Below are 25,180 nucleotides of genomic sequence, written 5' to 3'. Positions count from 1 at the left end.
CATTTAAAATAATTTAAAAATAAAATTTTTTGTCTAAGAATACTTTTATAATAATTTAAACATAAAATTTTTGTCTAAAAATACCTTTAAAATAATTTTAACATAAAGGTTTTGGTCTTAAAATACATTTAGGTTATTGAATAGAACTTGACTTAATAATGCGGTCAAAAATTTTTGAAAGATGGACCCCCACCTAAAAAAAATGAATAATATTCTTAGTCCATCAAAAACCGTATTTCATAAATTCCATTTTTTATTATTTCTTTGAGGTGTAAGAAAAGAAAGTTTTCATCTTCTTTTACCCGGACTTTGAAAAAGGATTATTACACATACTATTTTGGTGAGAAAGAGCTTTTAAGGGACCCTTCTTTACAATTTTTAATCCTTTTTAAAGAGCTTATCTCTCTTTTCTCCCCATCTCTTGGGTATTCAAGAATAAGAAAGTTTTCCAAGGCCTACCTTATTATTTAAGTTCTTAAAGATTTAAAGAACTTCTTGATAAAATAATTAACTTTTTCTACTTCATTATCTTCCCTTTGTCATGGTATAATGGTGGGTTTTTATATTAAAATTTAGACATTTTAATAAATAATTTTATTTTTATAATATAATATAAAACTTAAAAAAAGTATTTGTCTAAATTAAATAATTAATTAATTTAATTTAATTAAAAACGATCCAGGTTTAATTAACGACTACACCAACATACACACGCCTATCCTATAATATCATTAATTAACGTGTATCCAATTAATCGTTTGAAACTCCATAAACAAATTAAAAAAAAAAACCCTAACCCCACCCCCTGAACTAAAATTTGACAAGAGTACTCGGCCTAGTCTAAAAAGCGTGCATTAAAAATTCCTGCCACGTTCTTTAAAAAAATGCCGCGCCTTTTTCGACTTGCACGAGCTGACGCACGAGCTATTACCGTTGTCATGGTTTCTACCTGCCTAACATATTTGTAACAAGAGTAGAGTCACGTGACACTTAACCCTGAGTATGTGTGTGAGTGTAGTTTTAATTGCAAGGAGTGGAAAAGGCGCCAACCAATTTGGTGCCTTAATTGTTCCCTAAGGTTCAAGGAATGCATGCCGAATGCGTTTAACTGAATTTAAGGTTTTTCCTAGGGTATGGATTGGTTACTAACGAATTTTCCTTAATTTCGCCATGACAATTTAAAATACATGTGGTCCGTGCATCCCTTATGGGGCCAAACCAAATCTTATGGGTGGACATAGAAGTATAGATGTATAGAACATTTTCGGACTCCAGATTGATTTCCCATAGAACTTACCATCCATGAATCCCACTGCATCATGTACTAAGTCAAACCAAGAAGTGATATCTAGTTTATTAGGGAGAAGATGCCTAAGTATTGGCCCGCCATAGTCCTGCAGTCCCCCCTTTCAAAATACAAATGGGGACATAAAAGGAGGAGACCGGGCTATTTCTCCTCCTCTCCTCAGTCGGAAAATATGACTGTAATTTTCGTCCTCATTCGCGTCGCGCTGACGTGCACGAGTTTTCAAGAACCAATGAGATGCTGGTTATTGTAATTTAGAAGTGGCGGGGATTAACTCCGGACACGTCTACGTTTGGACTGGAGATAAAGAGCTAGAAATGTGGATGAATGAATTTATACCTTCTCCCTAATAAACTAGATATCACTTCTTGGTCAAACTATAATTAAATTACCCCTTCTATTGCAACACCACGTAGACCTTTATTAAATGTTCAAAATAATCATGCTAGGCCTAGTTTTCTATGCAACGGTACCGTATATGAATGTTGAACACGCCAAAGGGTTATTAAGATATTAATCGATCGTGGAAATGCGTCGAAAACCTCCCTTTTTTCTTTAAAATGCATAAATTCATTATTACGAAACAACACCATAACCTATTTACTCAATTTATTTAACTTGCGAAAATATTTTATTCCAAAAGGAAATACCAGTGCCTTATTCCAAAATGAATCAAATGACGTCACGGTGGTATTTTATTTTTTCCCCACCAGTGCAATGTTACGTAGTCAACACCATATTGTATTTTTACCGAGGGGCTGGTCTCTTAGTGTAATCGATGTACACGAATGTACCTTTGACTGTTCTAATGTGATTACGCGTAATCTTTAAAAACTCCGCCCTTAACAGTGCAAAAATTATTGCATGTATTACGTAATCGGTGTATAGGGAATTTGACAGTGATTAGCCCCTCGGTTTTTACCTCAAAGTTTTATTATTAACAGTGAAAAAAAAATATAATAACAGACTAAACTTTATACAAAAACACGTCAAAATATAATAAAAGAACCGCAGTTTTCTTTATATATTTATGTCTTTCCAAGACGCTAACATACTATAAATTTTCACGAACCCCGCCAACGTAAACATACGTATAAATATTAATATATAGCGTGTCATTTATTATATGCATAGGGGTTGTAAGAAAAATATGGCTATACATTTTATATTATCATAAATAAATAAATAAGATAAACCCTTATAAGTTATAAATGTTTTACTGATAACCCCTTTAATTATATTAAATTTAACGTAAGAAACGATGAAAGACAATGAATGCTTTAAGGGGTCATCCCTAAAACACTGTTTTCAATCAATGTTCATAACTTTAACTTGTGTTAGGGGCTGTTCAGTACATGTCCCTTATGGGGGGTCAAACAAAATCGGTGTGGTCATAGAAGTATAGATGCATCCAACTGAAATCATGTTACTACTTAGGCAAACTATAATTACCCAAGGAGCTCATTTTGTAATGGACATAAACACCCTGTATAACTCTTTGATACTCACAAATTACTTACGGCTAGTTAAACTTATGAAGAGTTATCATATAGACTTATGATGTTTTTGTTTTATTATGGATTCGCAATATAAGAATTGAGAGCTCGCGCACTTTATAGGGGTCCCATAGTTTTTGGCGCCTATTTTTCCCGCCGCCAACTGTATGATGCCCGGATCCTGTCTAACAATATATATAAATATATATCTTTGTTTGTTCCGGGGGCAGGGGGAGGGAAGGGAAGGGTCATCCGTAGGGGGTTAAAATAATAGAGGTCACCATGCAGCACCAGGAAGATCAGAGAACAAAACTTCCCATAGAACTTTAATCCCCTAGTGTGTTCGTCTCGCTGGAAGGAAAAATCATGTTTATTCTTTTGGATAAAGGTTATATAAAAACCTACTTTATATATTTATTATAGGGGACTTTATTATAAAGACTTGGTTGAAATGAAATAATGTGGATAGGTTGAAGAATTGACCATTGCGAAAAGGGGGCGGGGTTTAGTGTCGTCTGCTTCATATTTAAGGGTTAAAAAGGGAGTTATGTGGATGTAAAGAAGATAATTAAGTTACCAGTCTTGTGTGCACCTAAGTACGTTTTTAAGTCACTTCTAATGTCTTTGGACTCTAATCGGAGTGTGTTAGATTTTAATAGATTTTGTAGGTGGTTTTTAATTGATTTTGTAGGTGGTTTTTAATTGATTTTGTAGGTGGTTTTTAAATAATTTTGCAGACAGCTTTAATCGACTGTGTATACAGTTTTTAATTGATTTTGTAGACAGTTTTTTAATCGACTTTGTAGACAGTTTTTAATTGACTTTGTAGATAAAGAAGACAGTTCTAATCTTTCAGTCCAAGAATGGGTTTTTGAACTTCTTTAGCGAACGTCGTCAACTTTTGAAGTCGCAAACGTATAAGTTAACTAGGGCACACAATCAGGTTTCCAAACCATTGGAAGTTAAGCGATATTTCTTTCGTTCCCATTGTGGGATGCTTCTCTTTTGAGGAAATCGGCTTCTTTGATCTTATTCGACACTTTCTGATAATACCCAGACTGCCTTTCGGTCAGTTTTTGATAATTTCATTGTACGCCTTTCGTATAGCCGCAACCGATTGCGGATAATCTTTCCAGATCAGCTAACTGGAAAAGTCCTTTCTGAATTTTTCCATCCAGGAATGCATACAGCTTATTGGAATCATTGTGTGTCCCCCATGTTCTCCATTTTAAAATTCGTCATACGTATAGCTCCTCCCACAAAATCTGCCCTAGATACGTTGAGTGAAAATAACATGGATGGCAATACGCAATGATTCTTAGTAGCTGTATCAATTCCTGCCTCATCTTTTGTAGATACGTAAGAAGATCTTTGATTTCATTTAATGATATTTTTTTCGTTTTGCAATCGTTTGCTATAAGCGCTTTTGTCTACGATGCAAGATTGCTTTAAATTTTAGCAAAGTTATCAATTCAATGGTCGTACTCGATTTGAACAATGGGTCCTGGATTATAGATAAGGTTAAAGGTTATCTGTTGCCATCTTTAGTATAGTAGAGTCTGCTCTGGCTGGGAAAAATTGCCTATTTGTAAATTAACGGCGTGTTGAAAACTTTCATGGAAACTTTTTCAAAACTAATATTATGTCATATAAGTTTTTCCTTATGCCCCTTAACACACTTCGTAAGTTAAGTATTAGTCTATGAGCCACGTACCATGATGTAAACCCCTTTACCATAAGTTTATAAGATATGTTATGTTCCATAAGTTTGTTTAATTAATCTCTGGTCATGACAAACTGAATTTAAAGGCTTGTAATTTTGAAGTGAGTGAGTGAGTGAGTGAGGTAGGTCATAGATTCGAGAGGAGGTAAAACGAGGGAAGCCTGGTGAGTGAGTCGCCAACTGCTCTTGTTACCGATCATGGGGGAAAAAAAATAAATAAAAGAAAATTCTGGCTAAGAATGAATTTTTTTTTTCATTGTACAAAATCATTCCCGAATTTCAAAAGTAATTCAAGAATATAAAACTCGATTGAAAATAGGTTGCGCTTTGTGAAATCCCCTTATAGAATAGAAAGACGATTCAATTCTATTGTTATGTCCTTTTTTAAATTGAATGAAGGACATATATACTATTCTGTTCGGACATTTATTGACCGTTCCGGGAGTTATACGTCCAAAAACGGAAGTACTTTTGTGATCAGTCTTTCTTTAATACGATTTAAAAAATATAAGAACTTATTTCTTTGCGCATGCAGTATCATAAGTTTATAAGATATGTATGTTCACCATAAGTTTGTTTAATTAATCTCTGGTCATGACAAACTGAAAGGCTTGTAATGAATTTGAAGTGAGTGAGTGAGTGAGTGAGTGAGGTAGGTCATAGATTCGAGAGGAGGTAAAGCGAAGGAGACCTGGTTGGTGAGTGAGGTGGCGCTGCTGTCAAATTTGGGCTTAGTAATGCATAGACTAAATAGGAGTGCCTAGATGGAATAGGACCTAGCTGCAACATTAATTAATCACCACCGAGTGTACTTAGGACTTCAATTCTGCGCTTCTGTCAAAGGCATAGTAACCCGAAGCTAAATAAAATTACATTGCATTGCATTGCGTTTAAGTAAGCTTCAATATTAGTTTCAAAACAATAACATACTACACAGCCCCTAATGATTTTGACCTTTGACCCTTGTCCTTTTTTGGTGGGGGGTTAAATAGTAGATCTGTTAGTCGTATATACGTTACAATAACACACAATGGGGGGTCTAAGCCCCTAAATCCCGCGCCAACAGAGATAAGAATCCATCTTTTGTGAAAGATAAGAAACCTCTAAGCCTCGTTTCGGCCTTCTTTCTGGAATTGAGCCCAGATCCCGGGTAGGCCTATATGGTCTCTTATTTCTGCTCAAATGTCATATCAACCACAAGACAGTCCTATAGCTAGAATGGACCCCCAACCAACGCACGTTTTGGTGGTGTTATCATAAGTTTATAAGTGATATGGTCGCTCCATAAGTATGATATGCACTACCTATACTTTGTCGTAATGCTACTGAGAGACTTACAGCAGCTCGAGATAACTAGTTCGAGAAGGAGAACGAGGGGGAGCGAGTCAATTGAAGTCCTAAGTACACTCGGTGGTGGTTAATTAGTTTTGCATCCTAGGACCTATTCCATCTAGGCACTCCTATTTAGTCCGCATTACTAAGCCCAAATTTGACAGCAGCGCCACCTCACTCACTCACCAGGCCTAGCTCGCTGCTTTACCTCCTCTCAGTTTGTCATCACCAGATATTAATGAAACAAACTTATGGAAGGAACACACATATCTTATGAACTTGCATCAATTGAATTTCAGAACAGAAACAGAAACAGAGCAAGGGTCTTAACGAATTCGGTGTGATTATTATTATGATTATAAACAAACTACTTTAAGTGTAAGCGAAGAATCTTACAAAGAATTCAGTAACTAATAATTTAGATATCTTTTCCCTTGCCAAAAACCAAAGTTTGTATGTTGGCTCAAGATATTCATTAATTTGCATAAAACTCGTGCCTGGAAATCATTAAAAGCGTGGAATATTCATCAAATTAATTAAGTAACTTTCGCAGCCTGAATATGCCCGTAATTATTGCCTTATTTTGCCTTATTTTCTTAAAGAAATTCGGGCCCAATCCAAGGTTGTAAATTAATATGGACTATTTCAACGTAAGACGTGTGTTGAAATAATTAAGACTTTCGTAGCGTTGGGTGTTTTGGGGGGTTTTGTGTAAGAAAAGGTATGGGCCGAAATGGTCTAGGGTGAAGTATGTATCAGTTTAAGGTTATACTATGGATAAGCCTTTGAGATACTGCATGGACTTGGGTCGACTCGGGTCCTTTAAGAGCCAAAGACTTTAAGGAAAAATACAGCTAAGGTGGTTCTGGCTAGCAGACGCCATGCACTAAACCAATGGCGGGGGAATGACGAAACAGTAGTCCTTAATCATGACTAATTAAATGTAGTAATTAGCATATTGTAATAAGAGATAATTAATTTTATTGATTAATTTTAATATTTAATTATTTTTATATTTAGAAAAAGGAAGCCGTTCTTTTAATTAAGGTTTAATCAGTTATGTAGCTGTACTATTCCTTTAATTTTCGAGTTGCCCACAGCTAGGGCTAAGGCCGGAGCTCGAGCCGCAGAACCCCCGAGTATTTGTTTAATGAAGGGAAAACATTCTTCTTTGGTAATTACATTAAGGAATTTTTGGAAGGAACCTTCTTTTTGACCCCGGACAGTCTAGAGACAGCTTCGTGATTAAAAGGTCTCCCGTCTAGCCTGAGGACAGGGCCCTTACGTGTAAGGATCCCGTTTTAACGAGGGTTAGAGACCATATCAGAACAGGCTGGAAACCCCATATGCCACAGTGCACGCAGAGTTAACCTAAAAGGAACCCGCATGGTTATACCGACGTCGCTCCGGGAACGCATGCTGGACATAATCCATGATGGCCATCTGGGAATTGAAAAATGCAGACGCCGCGCCAGACAGGCGTTGTATTGGCCGAATATCAACGCTGATATTGAGCGTACTTGCAAGAGTTGCTCAACATGCGACAAGTATCAGTATACCCAGCCCCAAGAGCCGTTAATTATGCGCCCGTTGCCAATGGATCCATGGGAGCGCGTGGGCACTGATATATTTCATTATCAAGATAAGGACTATCTCGTCGTAATTGATGGCTATTCCAATTACCTGGAAGTAGATGACATTAAGTCACTTGGAGCCCCAACCATCATCCATTGCCTAAAGAAGCATTTTGGAAGGCACGGCATCCCACGGGAGGTTCTTTCGGATAACGTTCCGTTTGGCTCACAAGAGTTCCAGTTATTCTCTAAGGAGTATGGGTTCACGCACACCACCTCTAGTCCCAAATACCCGCAATCAAATGGGCTGGCGGAAAAGGGTGTACAAATTGCCAAACGTTTGCTCAAGAAAGCTAAGCAAGACTATGAGTTGGGTCTCTTAAGTTACCGCAACACTTCAACACGACCTTCAATGGTCATGCAATACAGGTTTACAGGTTTAAATTGTTCGCCGTACAATGGTACGCCCTTTTGAATCAGGGCGGCTCCCTAAAAGTGGGGGAGCGCAGCAGAAGTTAATATGTTAAACAATATGCGCGAATGTTACACTGTTTGTGGTGGCAGCGGGGGAACGGAAGCCTTGAGACCTACCGGTCCAGAAAATGCGGTATATATGAGTCGGGGTGGGCGCGTCGCCAGGCTTCGTTTTTGGTCCACCAGGTCGTGAGGATGGCCCGAACGGCGTCGTGGTCCCAAACGGAGCCCTCCAGACCCAGGACGACTTCCAACGGGCTACCACGATTGACACGGCGCCAGTTGGAGGTCGCGGATGAGGCACACGTCTCTGGACACGCCATTAGGACGTGAAAGACATCTTCGTCTTGGAGACCACAGAGGCGACAGGTGCGCTGGTAATCGCCGAAGTCGGCGCGGCGGACACCCGTAAGCAGGGACCCCGTCCGTGCCTGGAAAAGGAGGCCTCCTCCGTGAGAGCCATCATAGCAGGCCTCCACTGAGGGATGCGCTTTAGCCGCGTAGTGCCGTAGGCTTTGCTTGGCGGAGATTGCGGAGCGCCACGTCCGTTCGGCGTGCTCGGTTGTTTCCCCGTCGACTTGGCTGGCCCAGGTGTCATAGGATGTTGCGTCACCCCTAGCGGTGCCGACCCCATATTTCCTATCCAACGCCGCGACGCGGAAAGTCCATGAGGTCTCTAGACCGTTGGCACGAATGGACTCGCACACTTGTTTGGCCAATCTGACTTGGGGGAGGAACTTTAGGCGGCCGAGGTACCTGAGTTTGGAACGAGCTTCTCGGGCCTCCATTGCAAAGGCCGATGGCAAAGTTCCAAGATAGGTCCTGACAACAAGAAACGTCTTTAATATGGAATAGGCCCTAAGCCGTTCGTATGCTATTTTTATAAATAATGTCTGATAAGTCCAAAAAGGGCGTTTTTGAGTTGAAAATGTCCTATTACATTTTGCAAGTAATTATTAGAATACTCTACAGGGAAATGTTCACTAGACGTGGTTTGGTGATACACAAATTTTCATGAAAATAAGTTTTGTTTAATTTTTTAAGTACAAGAATTAGAAATATACAAAAAACGGTATTTAACCAATGTTTTGACCAAAGTTGATCAAATTTGAACGTGAAAAAGTTAGATTTAGGCCTAGGATTGTTCTAAAAGGAGCTCATTTCAATCATTGATAAGGGGATTGTTGACCATTCTGTTGTCTTCTTCTGGTACACGTTCAGAATACAAACTTAAATGAAACCTAACTTAAGTTTTCGGGCGCCTCTTCTGGCATTACATCGCGCAATACATCCATTGCAGCACTAAACATATCACGTGTTATTTCCAAGTTAGCCTCATTCCAAGCAGTTGTCTGGAAAATGTATATATCATGATTAGCGATGAATTTAACGGCGACTTTTTTAAGTTTTTCCATTTCGTATTTTATTGCAATTAGCAGAATTTCTACGGCGTTTTCCCGGTTGATCAGTGTTTGCAGTCGGTCACCGCATATCTCTCGTAGATCTCTCATGAAAAAGAGATAGGCGGCGTGTATCAATGTTTGGCAAGTGTTGTCTATATTTGATGGAATTTTTCCGGTGTAGATGAAATATAGTAAATCGTAGACGGTGCGGACACCGTCGTCCAGCCTGTTAAGTTTTCCTTGGCTTCCTTCATGTCGCTTGAGAACATAGTTTTGAAATACTCGGATTTGGCTGCAAGTAGTAATTTGTGGCAGCCTGCAGTGGTGGGCAAATTCGCGAATTTTTCGATCATTCGCCGAATTCCCCCCCCCCCCCCCGGCTTGGTAGTACAACATCATTCGCGATTTGCCCAACACTGGACTACTGGCAGGGAAACTGTTCTTTTTTTATCACGCAGTCGCTAAGAAAGTTACCGTTCATGAAGTTATCAAGTTCAAGGGTGTTAGCATTTTTTTTAGTCGTTTAACTCTACGCTAGATGTCACTAGCGTTCCTATATTTTCTCAGTTGATTGTAAACCCCCACTCTCTTCCCCCCCCCCCTCATTTTTTTGGTACGCGAGCCTAAGGTAAAACACGACTCACGAGGGTACTTTTTTTTAGTAGTCAGCCTGACTAGTGTGCCCCCCTATCCCAATTTTTTTTAGTAGTCACTGACTAGTGGGGGAAAAATTGGGGGTATAAAAACAAGATGGTAAGGTAATGTATATATTTGCTTTACCACTAAAGCACAGAAAACAGAAACGTGACACGTCTGAATAAAAGTAGGATTTTATTAATACCAGTTGAGTAAATGACTAAAGGGTCGTGGGATTCTCTTAATCTCTTCCCCCTTTCTTAAATTCCGTTCCTTTGCCGTTATATGAAAACGCGTATAGACTTGTCAAATGTTTAGCTCTATTAAAAATTATTTTGAGACGCATGGTTTACGAATATTTGGGACATTATTTTACTAGTCAAGTTGACTAGTGAGCCCCCAGATTTCGATTTATTTTAGTAGTCAAATGCCTTGACTAGTGCCTTATGTAGAGCCCTGATGGCGGGCCCTACAAACAGTATCAAGCAATGTTGCGCTATTAAAAATTGCGACAATTCTTTCTTCAGATTCCCAAAAGATTTAGTAAGGTAATAAATATTTATAATAGTAACAAAAATAGGTAAAAATTGGTTTTTGTTGTTAAATTATGATTTTGCCCTTTAGCCTAATATTTTTACCAACTAACCGTAGACCTGTATTTAAGGCAATTTAATTAAACTTATGTTTTACTCTATAATCAAAAATTAATTAAAAAATAGCTAAAATGTATCCAATTTAATTAATTTCTGTTTTACAAATAAAATGCTTTTACTTTTTTTCTTTCCCGATTTCACCCATAGATTTAATTAAAAAATTACAAGATCGAAAAAAAAAATTGTATCTTTTTTTATAAAAGTAATAAAAATATAGATATTTTATCTACCTTATATTTTATCTACCTATTGTTTATACCATAAGTTCATAAGATATGTTCTATAAGTTTGTCACTGGTTACTGAGAGCTTGTCATGAAGTGACGTAGATGAAACGTCATAGATTCTCGTAAAGCGACTCCTGGTTATGCGCTGTCAAAGGCTTAGTACAGACTAAATGGGAAGATGGACTGCAAAACCGCGTGTAGTCAATTCTCGCGTCGTTCTCGAACCAGCTCTCATTAAGTCTCTAGCATTACGAAGTATAGGAAGTTATGTTTATACCAACAAACGCAAAATCTCATTCATTTCGGGTCTCGTAAATAGGCCTATATAATGTTTAAATTGGTTTAATTTTTTATTAGTTCAGGTAAAAAAAATAAGCGGACAGTAGTATTCCGTTCTCAACAGATTAATTTATGTAGATAATTTAAACGTTCGGTATAAGGGATTTCGACTCCATTTTGGTCAAATATAACTTTAAAAGAATTCATTAGGAATGTTTTACCACCCTAGCCTAATTAATACACGGTTTTCTTAAGTCTGCAATACCCTGTTTCCCATCTTTATACTCTCTTTTCGATACTAATACCCAATGTTACAACTTTCAGAACTTGAGTCGATGACGAAGTAAAGGAGTTGGTCCCTTGGAGTTGTATCGATATCCTTTGGTATTTTTTATATACTATCGTATACACGTTTTACCTTCATAGTTCCCTGTTTCCCAATACTAGAAGCTTAGCTGCAATGATGCAACAACTTCATTTGTAATCTATGCAAGCTCTATGTTACAACTTTCAGAACTTGAGTCGATGGCGAAAACAAGGAGTTCGTCCCTTGGAGTTGTATTGTTATCCTTTGGTATTTTTCTGATACTATCGTATTCCCCCGTTTATCATCATAGTTCCCTGTTTTCTCGGCCCCTCGAGCCTTCTGCTGCCTTAGTCCGAGCCCTGTCACCGACCACCTCCTGGCTGGGCTCGCCGCCGACGGTGTCCCGCCTCTGTCACCTGCTTAAGGGGCGTTGCCGGGCCCGCTGGCCGATCCCGTATGCCTTGACGGCGGTTCCGCAGGTACCATTTGGGCACAGGGATGAAGGCAGGAGGGGGGCGCTGTAGAGGCCCCCTACGCGCCGGAGCAGCGCCTAATCAAATGCATTCTGAGTTCCCTGTTTTCTAATACAATGATGCAACAACTCCATTTGGTAATCTATGCACGCTCTATGTTACAACTTTCAGAACTTGAGTCTCTGTCGGAAACAAGGAGTTGGTCCTTTGGAGTTGTATTATTATCTTGTGAAATTATTCTTTTCATGACAATCAAGCTACAGATATAGCAGCGTAAGTTCATAATATATGTTCCATACGTTTGCCACTGGTTACTGAGAGCTGGTCATGAAGCGACGTAGTTCATAGATTCTCGTATACGGGACTTACGAGGTTACCGCCCCCTTTTCGGAGAGTTGTTCTGCCAAGGCTACGGAGCGCGTTCGACGACAGCGAATGTCAGCGCCCACAGAAGTACCTCTCGTAAATCCCGTATAGCGAGCCTGGCTTAGTACAGACTTATGGAACATATCATATAAACTTATGATATTAAGTAATAAGCTCTCAAATATGGATACATAGAACAGATACTACTACTAGTTTCCTTTTTGCAGATGATAAAAATATTCATTGTAATGTGAGTATTGGGAAAGTTGAACAATTGTACATCAGTACCAAGTCCATCTGAAGTTTCACGATCAGGAGTGCAAACACCGACGGGAAACACCGTGCTTTCTTAACATAACAGAACAAGATGGCCCAAGGGCTGGGCCTTAATAGTAATTTTACACGGCTCACGTGACCCCCCCCCCCGTATAGTTGATCTCCAATAAATCGTACAACTAAAAACATTTCTGAAACACAATCGTGTATCCCTTTAATTTCTAATAACGTCACATTTCAAATAATATTAATGAAACTAAATTGTGCACCCCACTAAAGTATAATTTTTAAAAACCATACGAATCAAATAATGTATTTAAACAAAATCCTGGATCCCCTAAACCAGAAATCACTATGACCGTAAAGCGTCCCCTCTATTTTACGAAACCTAACCTAACCATCCAGCATAATCTCTGATGTATCACGCGCACAAAGTGCAGTAGTGCACGAAAATTATCATCTTGTTTCCCTTCACTCAAAAAAGCCCGCGAGATTTAAACTACCTTTCTTTCCTCTCTCTCCGAGCGGGATGCCCCCTCTCCCTCTTCCCCCTCTCACTAATATACCAGGCAGGCAGTTCTCTCTCTACGCGGAGCTTCGTATCGCCACCGCGTACGCTAGCGATCTCTCTCTCTCATCGTAAGCGTACGTTTCGCGGACGCGACCGGTTTCCCTCTCTCTCTCATCGTAAGCGTTCGTTTCGCGGACGCGTCCGGGACAGGGACAGGGGTTTTGGTGCCGTTTCTTAAATTTTACCGTAATTAAAATTCCGTGTAAAATTAAAAAGGGCGAGCCGAATAGGTTGACATGACACACTCTTAATAAACAGAATAAATGACTTTAACAATGAAATTTTGCATACAGTATAAAAGTTGTAACATAAGCATGGTTTGATATGCTTACGGTTATAATTAGAGATGGCCGATACCAGGCTTAACCCGATACCGATCGATACCGGTACAAACATGAACCGATACCGATATGATCCAAAACCAACCGATCCGATACTATTTTAAAAAATAGGCCAAATTGCCCGTGGATTTTTAAAAAATAGCCCAAATTGCCCGGGGATTTTTAAAAAATAGCCCAAATTGCCTGGGGATTTTTGAAAAATAGCCCAAAATGCTCGGGGATTATTAAAAAATAGCCCAAATTGCCCGGGGATTTTTAAAAAATAGCCCAAATTGCCCGGGGATTTTAATAAATAGCCCAAATTATTTCCCCCGGAGCTTATAGCCCTACTTTTCAAATTCCCCCGGAGCTTTTTTTGCCCGGGGATTTTAAAAAATAGCCCAAATTGCCCGGGGATTTTAAAAATAGCCCAAATTGCCCGGGGATTTTAAAAATAGCCCAAATTGCCCGGGGATTTTTAAAAAATAGCCCAAATTACCCGGGGATTTTTAAAAAATAGCCCAAATTACCCGGGGATTTTTTAAAAAATAGCCCAAATTACCCGGGGATTTTTTAAAAAATAGCCCAAATTACCCGGGGAGTTTTTAAAAAATAGCCCAAATTACCCGAGGATTTTTTAAAAAATAGCCCAAATTGCCCGGGGATTTTTTAAAAAATAGCCCAAATTGCCCGGGGATTTTAAAAATAGCCCAAATTGCCCGGGGATTTTTAAAAAATAGCCCAAATTACCCGGGGATTTTTTAAAAAATAGCGCAAATTACCCGGGGATTTTTAAAAAATAGCCTAAATTGCCCCGGGGATTTTTAAAAAAATAGCCCAAATTGCCCGGGGATTAAAAAATAGCCCAAATTGCCCGGGGATTAAAAAATAGGCCAAATTGCCCGGAGATTTTTAAAAAATAGGCCAAATTGCCCGGGGATTTTTTAAAAAATAGCGCAAATTACCCGGGGATTTTTAAAAAATATCCCAAATTGCCCGGGGATTTTTAAAAAAATAGCCTAAATTGCCCGGGGATTTTTAAAAAATAGCCTAAATTGCCCCGGGGATTTTTAAAAAATAGCCCAAATTGCCCGGGGATTTTAAAATATAGGCCTTAATTGCCGGGGGGGATTTTTAAAAAAATAGGCCTTAATTGCCGGGGGGGGGATTTTAAAAAATAGGCCTTAATTGCCCGGGGAGATTTTAAAAAATAGGCCTTAATCTGAACATTTGCCAACACGTCAGTATGTCGCGACTCAACCTGAACAGTCTGGTCAAACGCAGCAGCATTCCCGAGCTCAAGCCCTCAGCAATGTGGGCAGGTGGTCACGATTTGGATGTTCATAGGATGGATTCGTTGGGTTAAGAAAGTCTCTCTCAAACATGAATAAAGTGTCCTTAAAAATTTTTCCTTTTTGTTATTTTCACTAAATTTTTCTATTCCATATAAATTTTATTCAATTGTCATTACGTTCCTAATAAATATGATATTTTGAAATTAATTCCGAGTGTTTTTAGTTTATTTAATGATAGAATCTACTTGTAAACGTTTTAGCCAATAGACAGTTTAGTGCGTTTGTACTTCCCGCGAAGGCCAATCAAAAAATTCCTCTAATTAATTAACCTATGCTAATTACAGAAAGAGAGAATATGAATCGCAGCTTTTAACCTCGGCGCTTTATTACGTGGTAAATTAAATCAAATCATTTAGGAAACATTAATTAGTTATCAAATTAATTAATTTAGGGTGCTCAACTTGAAAGAAAAACGGCTGAAGAAAGAATGCGTCAAATATCTCCTCAAGCTCAAACGTTTCTTTCAAGGCAACTTCCAAACGTTTAAATATACCAAGTGTTGCCACAAGGTAAATTCATTTCTTACCCACGCTTGTCGTCTTCTTTGAATATTAAGAGCAACTATGCCAATTCCTACGTTAAAAAAAAATTATTTACCGCATGGTCTTTTGAAATCAAACCCTTTTTCTAATTAATATCTGGATTTAATTAATTTTACCAAAAATAATAAGCAAATCCCGCAATGTTGCATGATTAATTTTAGAACTATTTTTACGCGAGCAATTAAAGACTAAATTATACAAATTTTATATAGTAATTTTAAGGTTAAATTAGTTAGTTTAATAATTTTTTTTAAGGAAATATTTATATAAACTTTAAAGTTCCAACTTCTCCCCCTGAAAACTGTTAAATTAATTGCGTCAAAAGTAAATAAAAACAAGTGTAAATAAGATGAAACAACAATTATTCTCACCCAAAATGCCTTTTTATCCCAGGGTTTTTGGCCAACATCAATTATGGGTTGCGCTGGTCCAATAATGGTCTTTCCAAGTCCATCACCTTCATTCCAACTTTGTTCCTTCATAATGCGTCTACCGAAACCCTGCAAGAACGTCAAAAAGGGTAAGTACGCAATTCCTTACCAACACTCTTCTTGGTACACTCACTTTCGCGTATCGTTCGAAACCACCAATTTTGCCCGTATCGCGTTGAAAATCGTTAGTGCCACTTCTTAAACTAGTTTCTTGCCTCATGGCCTTTGGCGTCTTTGTCACCAGCGCCTTAAGAAGTTAGGAAATATTTCTTGGACTTGTGATTGGATCTTAATTTACCTTGTTCGTAATAAATACTCATATCGACGTCATCGGCAGTTTTTTCATCAAACAATACTGGGCATCCGTGTAGGAAAGCAAACCAGATCCACCTTTTTCCCATTTGAGTTCAATCTCTTCTTCAAAGAGACGCTCTTTGGCGCGCTCTTGACTGCGTGTTACGTCATTATGTAGGCTTTCGTGACGTTCCCATTCTTTGCAAGTATCATTGTCGTCGTCACTCTGCCATTTATAAACTTATGGAAGCCTCAAGTAGTTACCCCTGATTGGCTAATATCCTCTAGCGGCGGTTCATCCTCTATCGGTTGTTGTTTCCTGTCCACGAACTTATCAGTAATTGGATGCAGGCTTGGAAATAAGGTTTATTTCTGAACTAGTCCTCCGGACCAGTGACCCCTGATGTCTTAAATACGAAACTGGTCCCAATTTAATTTTCTACTGGTCCCAGGACTTGTGGTCGTTCTCTCTTCCAAAAAAATCTCCCTCGGCTTAGGGTTGTATACACAACTGGACTCCTCGAGTCGAAATTTATGTTAAAATGAAAATAATTAAAGAGGTCCCCATAGCAATTTTTAATAAACTAGTCATTGGGAGCAGTGACCCGCGCGTTTTGAATAAAAAAAGTGCTCCAAGCTATTAATAAACTGGTTTTTGAGATGTCCCCTCGATGTCCTGACGAACTCGTGTTTTCCATCTTGGGTACTTCCTGTCCCATTCTCGGCTGTCCACTTTGGTCCATAATCGAATGGTACACTACTGTACTTTTGTTTGGCCCTCGATCGAGGGAATTCCAAGCCCAGTTTCCCAATTACCGAAGAAGGTAATCGGCATTGACGTATTAGATCCATGAAGACTTTAGTCGGGGTACCAACGTTTCCATTGGGCATACCAATAGGCGGGTGCATTTCAATTATAGTTTTTTAAAATAGGCATTTCACAAATATTACTTTTAAGCCCCATGACTCGAGTGCAAAATACGGCTAATAAGGAACTCCCATACTTTGATGATCCAAATATATTTGATCCGCATATACAACATTTTAAACACCAGTATAAAAACCTTAGAGTTTCTAATACAATTAACGATTTATATTAGAATGATATCAAAAATAAAAGGGAAGACCGTTTCTTCATTTTTTGTTTGCATGTACTCCCGAGTGTTGCGGGTTGAAGTTTTACAGGCGCCCATAGGAAATATATGGAGTGAATTTCCCCTGGATGTCGGCTACCATTCGATTATTACGTTCATTTGAAAGTAAGAATATTACCAGTATTTTATCGACAAATAATGTTATATAATATTAGAAAAATTAACCGTAATTAATTTTTAATTTGCATGATGTTTCTAAAAACCGTATTTTCGTGGATTTCTCGCGATTGTGGTTCGTGAGAATGACTTATATGCAGCCCTTAGCGGCTCAGCCCTGGTTCACAGTAATTGAATTGGGGTGATCAACTTCCATCACCAGCAAGTTTTCGCCATTGGTTTTCGCCTTCCAAAGGACCAAAGCAGGCTCTTCGGGAAGCAAAGGCTCAAATTGGTAAGGTTGAATATTGAATTCTTCCTGCCCATCATCCGAATTCGAATTTTCCTCACTCCATTGGCGAATTTCAAACGATCCTATTTACAAACAACCAATGAATCATAGTCCCCTTAGCGACGTCACTACGGGGAAAACAAGTTGGCCGGTATTCCGCGGTTGGTTTGAATTTCAAAATATCTAACGTACTTTTCTTAATTTTAAACGTTTTAATTCGATTTTTTTTGGCACACATAATTTTAGGCACATTTTTTTTTTTACCTAAAACTGCCCTCATCATGTACTAGTCGGAAAACATTGAGAGTATCCCTTTAATATTTTATTTTGGCCTATTTTCACCTACTTTGATTGGATTAGAATAAAAATTAATTGACCTGACTTTTTTATGAAACGTTTCTCCGAAAATTTGGATTCCCTTAAAAAACTGGAAAAGGAGAATGTTTCTTATGTTGAAAGGAATTTAAAATTAGAAGAAGTAAGATCCTTAATATTTTATTTTGGCCTATTTTCCCCTACTTTGATTAGATTAGAATAAAAATTAATTCACCTCACTATTTTCGAAACGTTTAAATAGGAATTAAGCAACTGCTACAAGTATTTTTTTATAAGGCGCGAAACGAAGACCTACGCGCCATTCATTACGTCACGTGCAAAGGTCACGTGGGATAAAACGGGTGCCGCCCCGAGATACCTCTCTCACTGTCACTGAATAAAATAGTTCCCTTATTATTAGGTCATATTTGAATGATAAATCAGTAAAAATAGATTTAAAATTTATTATAAAAATCGAAACTTATCTCGTTTGTACGCAAAACTATGATGTAAATTAAATATCACGTGTAATTAGTTTTTTATAATAAATTATCTCGACCAATAGGAATAGAGTACCTCGCCTCCGTCGGCTTTCGCGCGCTGGGCAAGCTTTGCTTTTGTCTACAGACTTCAAGTTAAAGACATTTTTGGGGTGGCTTCGTCCGTAGCGGCTGTCAGTTCGTGGTGTAGTAGTTTATTTTTAGACGCCGGTGTTCAAGTGCGGCTGTCATTTGCGGCAAAACGACAGATATTCGTATAGGTTTTACCTGGTGTTGCGTTCTCTACCTTTTCGGCGCTAGTTACACCTGTCAGTTCAGACTAAACCAGTAAGCCTTGTGTAGCTTTATAGTGCATCGTACGGTTTTACCTGAAATAAACCTGCGCAACTTTACTTAGCATCATTGTGCGGTAAAATAAACCCCCAAACTACGGTTCATTATCCGTGAGTAAACCGTTTTTGTGTTTTTAAAAGGGTGTGCTTTGTCTCTAGACGCGTTTTTAGGGTTTCTTTTGTACGGCTTTTTGGCAAGATTGATTCATAGGTACGTGAGAACAATGTCAAAAATTAGGTTTAGCTCTTAGCCCTAGACATTGTCTCTTATCCCCTCGTGTTATGACCCCCCCCCCCTTTGTCAAAGACCTTGGATATAATATTGTAGGCCTGCAATAGGTAAAAATATAAAGTAGGAGGAGCTAATTGAAAAATATAACAAATTGTCACGAGTCAAGTTCAAAGTCTGGAGAAATGACGCTCGCGCTCAAATTCGTAAGATCTTGGAAAGAATGCGCGTGAGGAAATTTGTTTTCTTGCAATAAGATATTGTGAAAAAATTCTACATCCATGGCTTAACAATAAAAAACCAGGCTCACGTCACGTGCAAAATCGCGCGCAACTGTGATGACGATTTCTTATTTTTTAACAAGTTATATAATCACCTATTTTTTTTACGGTTTCCCAAAAACTTGGTGGGTACATGTACGCGTAAGGTGAACATCCGTTTCGACCAAACAACCCACTATTTAGGCCTAGCGAACTCTCATCAATTTTATAAGTTGCGTGTGTTGTTTTTTTATGCCAAGACTCGCCGAAGATATACTTCGTAATTAAGGAATTCCATTGGGGTATGAATTGGGAATATTTTTATTTTAGAATTTTTAAGTTAGGCTTAGAGAAATTGTCGATTTTTTTTTATGTTTTTAAATATTTGGCTTCATGAAAAGGTTTCTCAATGCTCCTAGGAGCGTATCATATACGCTTGGTTTTATCTGCAAGCGTGTGACACTGCCATTTGATTTACTTAATATTCTAAAGATTAAAAAAAAACCGGGGGAAATACTTAACTGTGTTGGGGCTAACGAAGGGTTTAAAAATTGTAACCGAGGGGCTACTCACTTCGGAATTGATAGTTTACACACATGGAGGATTCATACCATTTACACCAGGAGGCAGGGCTACCTTAAGGACAAAAGCAGACGGGTTTCTGTCCTCCAGGTAGCTTGGCCTTCTGGTGATTGGTGTAAATGAATCCTCCATGTGTGTAAACAAGTTATTAGTAGATGCAAATTATGAATTCATAGTGACAGACTAAAGTGTTTTGCTTTTGTTACTTCCATTCAGATTGGACAAAATGCGTGATATCATTCTTACAAAATATTTTTAAATGATTATACCCCCAAGAACATTTGAGAAGGGTTCTTTCGGGAACTGATGTAGTGTTTCTCAGTAGAACTATTGATACCCTTTAAAAGGGGAGGTTGGGCTACTTGGTGGACAAAGTGTAGTACCAAGTAGCCTAGCCTCCTGGTGTAATGGTATCAATCCTCCTAGTCTGAAAACGATGTTACAGTTATCATAACAGCCAAAAACTAGACGCTGAAATAGGCTAATGGCACATCATGTTATTGCTTCATACAGTCAAACTTGGAGCACTTTCCATGTTCTATAATTTAAGTAGACCTAATTTTACTTGAGTCATTCACTCTGTCAAATGAGTTCAGACCCACGACCTTTTCAAAAACCTTTTCATTAGCTTATTAAACCAATGTATCGCTTCTGATTGGAGTGTATAGCCCCTCTTTTTTCTAAAGGAAATCTTGTACCTTTGAAAAATTTTGGGTTTTCTGGTTGGGTTTGTAGATGCTGCAAAATGCTTAGATTTATAAAAGGGAAAGGACATCAGCCTAGCGCTGAAAGGTTGTTGAAGTTACAAAAGGAGTTGTCTCAATTTTCAAAGGTATTGTGGTATTTTGAGGGGATTAAGTGATATGAAACTTTTTACTGAGAAATTTCAACAAACAGACCATAGCACACGGCTTCCCACATCGCCCAAGTGCATTAGCATGGGACCCGAAATTAAAATTAACGGCTATTGGTACCCGTAATGGGCAAATTAGGGTTTATGGGAAACCAGGTGTGGAATTTAGTAATCAACACGAAAATGAAGCTGCCGTTACTCGTATTCAGTTCTTGGAAAATCAAGTCCGTAGTCTATGTTTTAGTCTTTTAGCAATTCGGAGACTAGTTTTGTTATTAAATTATTTTTAATTGGACTTTAGGGAAGTTTAATTACCCTTCTTGATGATAGTACTTTACATTTGTGGCAAATTGATGTTAAAATTGATAAATCCGTCTTAATTGAAGTTAAAGAGTTAGATTTAGAGAAGCGGTAAGTTAAATTTTGTGGCTAGAAGACAGTAGTTGAAGTTTAAACATTACCTTTTACAGTAAGTGATATCTAGTTTATTAGGGAGAAGGTATCAGATGCCTAAGTATTCGCGCGCCATAGTCCCAGTCCCCCTTTCAAAATACAAAACGGGGGGGGGGACGTAAAAGGAGGACGGACTATTTCGCCTCTCCTCAGTCGGAAAATACGTAATTTTCGTCATTCGCGTCGCGCTGACGTGCACGAGTTTTCAAGAACCAATGAGATGCTGGTTGTAATTTAGAGGCGGCGGGGATTAACTCCGGACCTACGTTTGTAATCCTGGAGTTAAAGCTGGAAATGTGCCGAATTTATACCTTCTCCCTAGTAAACTAGATATCACTTCTTGCCTTGAATCTATTTTTTTTTTAATCATTATTCTCTAAATTTTCACAAGAACGTAATGTTAGTACAGAAAATGATTATTGTGAACGCAATATTTAAACTTCAAATTATTAGCTTCAGCTAAAATATTTTTAAGTATTTGGGCACTAATTAAAATATTTTAGGCTACAAAAAGTATCCGCGACTTGCGTACGGTCCAATAATGAGCAGCTATGGTTGGGAACCGAATCGGGCAACATTTACACTCTCGATGTATTGAAATTGAAGGTTCTTGAGGAAAAACTTATTTGCCAGGATGTAGTTATGCACAGGTATCTTATCCTTATCGTCCAGGACTCTTCAATAAGACTTAAACAAACGAACTTTCTAGCGTTCCCGACGACTTTAAAGTCAACCCTGGCGCGGTTGAAGCCATTTCGCAACACCCAGCCGATTCGGATAAGATTTTAATTGGTTATAATCGCGGTTTAATCGTCTTGTGGGATTGTACTAAAATGGCTGTTGAAAGTACTTTTGTGGGCAACCAACAGCAGTTGGAGTCCATTTCGTGGAGCAGGAATGGAAAGTCTTTTATTAGTGCCCATAATGATGGCAGCTATATTACGTGGGATGTTTCCGATCCATCCAAACCAAAGGAAAAGCCTCAATGGCCTCATGGTCCATTTCCTTGCAAATCCATCACGAAATTGGTGTTGAATGCTGGGGAAGACGGGTACAGTTGTTAATTATTGATCTATAAGTATTTCGGGTTGGGTTTTAAAGGTTATTTTAAATGAAATTAGGGATGATTTCATCGTATTTACGGGTGGTATGCCTCGCGCCAGTTATGGCGACCGACATACTTTGTCCATAATCGGTGGTGAAAAACACCAAGTTCTCGATTTTACTTCCAAAGTTGTTGACTTTTTTACGATAGATGATGATGGTAATATCAAAATAATCTCTTATTTAGCCGCCTATTAGTTAAAACTAATGACTTAAGTTAATTTTGCAGAATTAGGTAGCCCCAAAGCTTTAATAGCTTTAGCCGAAGAGGAGATAGTTGTAATTGATCTATTATCGGAAGGGTTTCCCCAATTCCGTCTCTCTTACCTATCCAGTCTTCATTCTTCCGCTATTACCTGTTGGCAACATTGTGGCGATGTACCCGAAGAGTTATGGAATAAAATTGTCGAAGCCAGAAAGAAACAGACTGCTGATGAACAGCGGGTAACTTTCCTACAAGCTCTTTCAGACGATAAAAATTCCCGTTTGGAGACGGAATTAGAATTACAAAATAATCCAAGTTCTTCGAATTCATCCGAGATGGACTCTATGGAGGATATCCTAGACAGTCTTATAGTTTGGGTAAGTCTTGGCTTTTTGTTAATGCAAGGAAGTTGAAGGAAGGAAGATTAGAATGGCCCTTTAATAATAAGACCTGTATAAAATAATCTACCAGTTTTTGTGTGATTAATATGATCTCTTCCAAACTTAATAAATCATATACCAAATGAAAGCTCACGCCTTCCTCTATTCATTGCACACAGTGTGCGCAAACAATAATTAACATTAAAAAAACTAATTATATATATAGCAGTGCCAAAGGCTTTGCCGGGACTCGCTGTGATGATACACGCAGCGGCGCCGCACTTAACCAAACCAAACCTACCCTAAAATAACGTGTAAATTATGTAAAAATAAAATAATTTATGCGCAATGAATTTTGTTAAAATTACCTTAAATCATAGATTTTAGCTTTGGTTTGGTTTTATTAGGTTAGGTGCGTTTTGTATTTTTAAAAATGCGATTCTTTGATCACTGAAACTTCGAATGTTTGAAGCTATATTTATATTCATTTTTTGGTAACGGGCGTGCGTGTATCATCACAGCGAGTCCCGGCAAAGTCTTTGGCACTGTTAAATATATAATTAGTTTTTTAATGTTAATTATTGTTTGCGCTCACTATAATGGTGTGCAATGAATAGAGGAAGGCGTGAGCTTTCATTTGGTATATGATTTATTAAGTTTGGAAGAGCAGGGGCTATTCTTAAATTTTGCCAAACTGATCACATATTGATTAGAAAATATTTAAAATTAAATCCCTTATTAGATCAAATCATTCCAAGTTCAAGCGCCTCACAGCACCGCTTTTGAACTGTCCGATGGAGTAGCACTGGCACAGGTGCTGGCTCAAATGTAAATACACGTTAGTGCTTGCTTAAAAATATTCAACTTTTCATATAATCCTCTTAATAAACTACAGTGAGCCAAAATATTTCAATTCCAATTGGCTTGTTCGCATCAAAAAGGCCTCTTTTTTTAATAGCAAAATCAAGGTTTGTTTTAAATACTCTTTATAATAGTAACTGAGAAATAATAATTTTAAACCGTTTTATTTAGCGAGGAAACCTAATCGAAATTCTCAGCCGCATCCATCGCTATAACATGGAGTCATTGGGAAATGAAATGTTGAGTCTGCTCGAGCCAAATGTCAATGAAATTGTTAAGAAACAAGATCCCACGGAGTTTACCTGTTTGTTGCTGCTCGTATTAGGATGTGCAATAAATTGCTCTAACAAAGAAATTTACTTGGAAGCCATTTATGCTTTGGAGGTAAATGCCCGAGAAGTTGTTATGAACGCCATCAAACAGGTATCGGATCTTTATTTTCTTCCCGAAAAATAACCGTGATTAAATAATAAAATAATTTAAATCCTTTAGCTTCACAGGACGGACCTCACGGAGGTGAACGAAATGATCTTCAACTTGATCATGAAGCAAGGAAAGTTGTCATGAACTTCACCTACTTTGATAATGCCAACTTCCTCCCTCCCCCAACCAATAATGATAAAGTTTAATTAAAAAATAAATTAACTAAGGGCGCATTTAATCTAACCGAATTTAAAAAGAAAGAAATTAACCGAATTTAATAAATTTTAAGCTTTGATGACGTATTTATCATTTTTTAATTCCATAATATAATTAGTTTTAAATTGGAAATAATTTAAAACTAATTAAAATTAAGGTAAGTATTTAATTTAATTTAATTGATGAATAAAACAACAAAGCTTAAAATAAACATGAACCCGAATTGCATTTTTGAAAGCGAGGAATAAATAATAAATATGTTTAATACGTGCGAAAGATAAAGAAACAATTTACAGACACTCAGACAAAAAATAACAATAATAAATAACAATTAGAACATTTTTCAACAACAACAACACGGCATTGTTGTTAAAATAACAGAACTAAACGAGCAACACACATACTGAAATAAATAAACCGAAATTATTGTGTTGGTGGTGAATTGAAAAACAGGTAAACAAACAAACAAACATAATAATAATATTAATATATAAACAACAAAAAATAATTAAAAATAAGGAATAAAAACGTTGATTACAAAATAAAAAAACTGTCGTGCCTGTTGTGTAATTGGAGGCTGAAAAATATTTTTTTAATGCTACTGACAATTTCTATGTCCCATTTTTGTGAGAAAGATAAACAAAAAATTTCCCCCCAAAAACAAACTAAAAAATAAAAACCATTCTTTTGTCGAAAAACAAAATATACCCCAAATTAATGTCTAACCCCTCAATCGGCCAAACTTATATTAATGATATTCATGAGATAATGACTTGGTTTATTCATTTTAGTTTGCAGGTACTCCCGAGTATTGCGGGTTAAAGTTTTACAGGCGCCCATAGGAAATACATGGAGCGAATTTCCCCTGGATGTCGGCTACCATTCGAT

The 25,180-nt window shown here is 37.8% G+C and overlaps 3 protein-coding genes and 1 long non-coding RNA gene across 9 annotated transcripts in view; 3 read left to right on the top strand and 1 right to left on the bottom strand.

The window, feature by feature from the left end:
- Window positions 1-12,853, top strand: part of LOC149615463 (piwi-like protein 1) — a 48,512-nt gene extending 35,659 nt beyond the window's left edge. Inside the window, exons 8-10 of one of the 3 annotated variants that reach the window (XR_016376042.1) lie at window positions 11,427-11,888; window positions 12,054-12,155; window positions 12,476-12,852. Coding sequence is in view for 1 of the 3 variants with exons in the window: in XM_089857246.1 (XP_089713372.1) it covers window positions 11,427-11,449 (23 nt within the window). In the remaining 2 variants the exon portion in view is untranslated. Of the gene's footprint in view, window positions 1-11,426 lie in introns of all 3 variants that reach the window. The other 2 variants (XR_016376041.1, XM_089857246.1) reach the window with 2 other exon arrangements.
- Window positions 12,854-14,969: 2,116 nt separating this feature from the next.
- LOC149615461 (uncharacterized) lies at window positions 14,970-20,874 on the top strand. Of its 4 annotated transcripts, XR_016375879.1 has the most exons (5): window positions 14,970-15,103; window positions 15,162-15,279; window positions 15,706-15,832; window positions 20,533-20,629; window positions 20,695-20,874. It is a non-coding gene; the product is annotated as an uncharacterized LOC149615461 (long non-coding RNA). The 4 variants fall into 4 exon arrangements; XR_016375878.1 differs by lacking the exons at window positions 14,970-15,103; window positions 15,162-15,279; window positions 15,706-15,832 and adding exons at window positions 17,880-18,057; window positions 18,157-18,837; XR_016375876.1 differs by lacking the exons at window positions 14,970-15,103; window positions 15,162-15,279; window positions 15,706-15,832 and adding an exon at window positions 17,880-18,837.
- On the bottom strand, window positions 15,273-17,576 carry LOC149615462 (G patch domain-containing protein 3-like). Its single transcript, XM_089856587.1, has 3 exons — window positions 15,877-17,576; window positions 15,684-15,812; window positions 15,273-15,613 (listed from the first exon to the last, which is right to left on the bottom strand). The coding sequence occupies exons 1-3, from the start codon at window positions 15,961-15,963 to the stop codon at window positions 15,575-15,577; spliced, it is 255 nt and encodes an 84-aa protein (XP_089712713.1). The 5' UTR covers window positions 15,964-17,576; the 3' UTR covers window positions 15,273-15,574.
- Window positions 20,875-20,885: 11 nt separating the features above from the next.
- LOC149615460 (LLGL scribble cell polarity complex component 2-like) lies at window positions 20,886-25,006 on the top strand. The gene is made up of 10 exons (XM_089857147.1): window positions 20,886-20,893; window positions 20,981-21,061; window positions 21,607-21,753; window positions 21,813-22,154; window positions 22,225-22,367; window positions 22,437-22,789; window positions 23,535-23,620; window positions 23,688-23,760; window positions 23,825-24,076; window positions 24,146-25,006. Exons 1-10 carry the CDS (start codon window positions 20,886-20,888, stop codon window positions 24,218-24,220), a joined length of 1,560 nt encoding a protein of 519 aa, XP_089713273.1. The 3' UTR covers window positions 24,221-25,006.
- Window positions 25,007-25,180: the final 174 nt, after the last annotated feature.

The sequence above is a fragment of the Phalangium opilio genome, unplaced genomic scaffold (assembly GCF_054372755.1).
Source record: "Phalangium opilio isolate 3A_F unplaced genomic scaffold, DU_Popi_V2 ptg000217l_1, whole genome shotgun sequence".
NCBI lineage: Eukaryota > Metazoa > Arthropoda > Arachnida > Opiliones > Phalangiidae > Phalangium > Phalangium opilio.
This window is presented reverse-complemented; position numbering and strand designations above follow the sequence as displayed.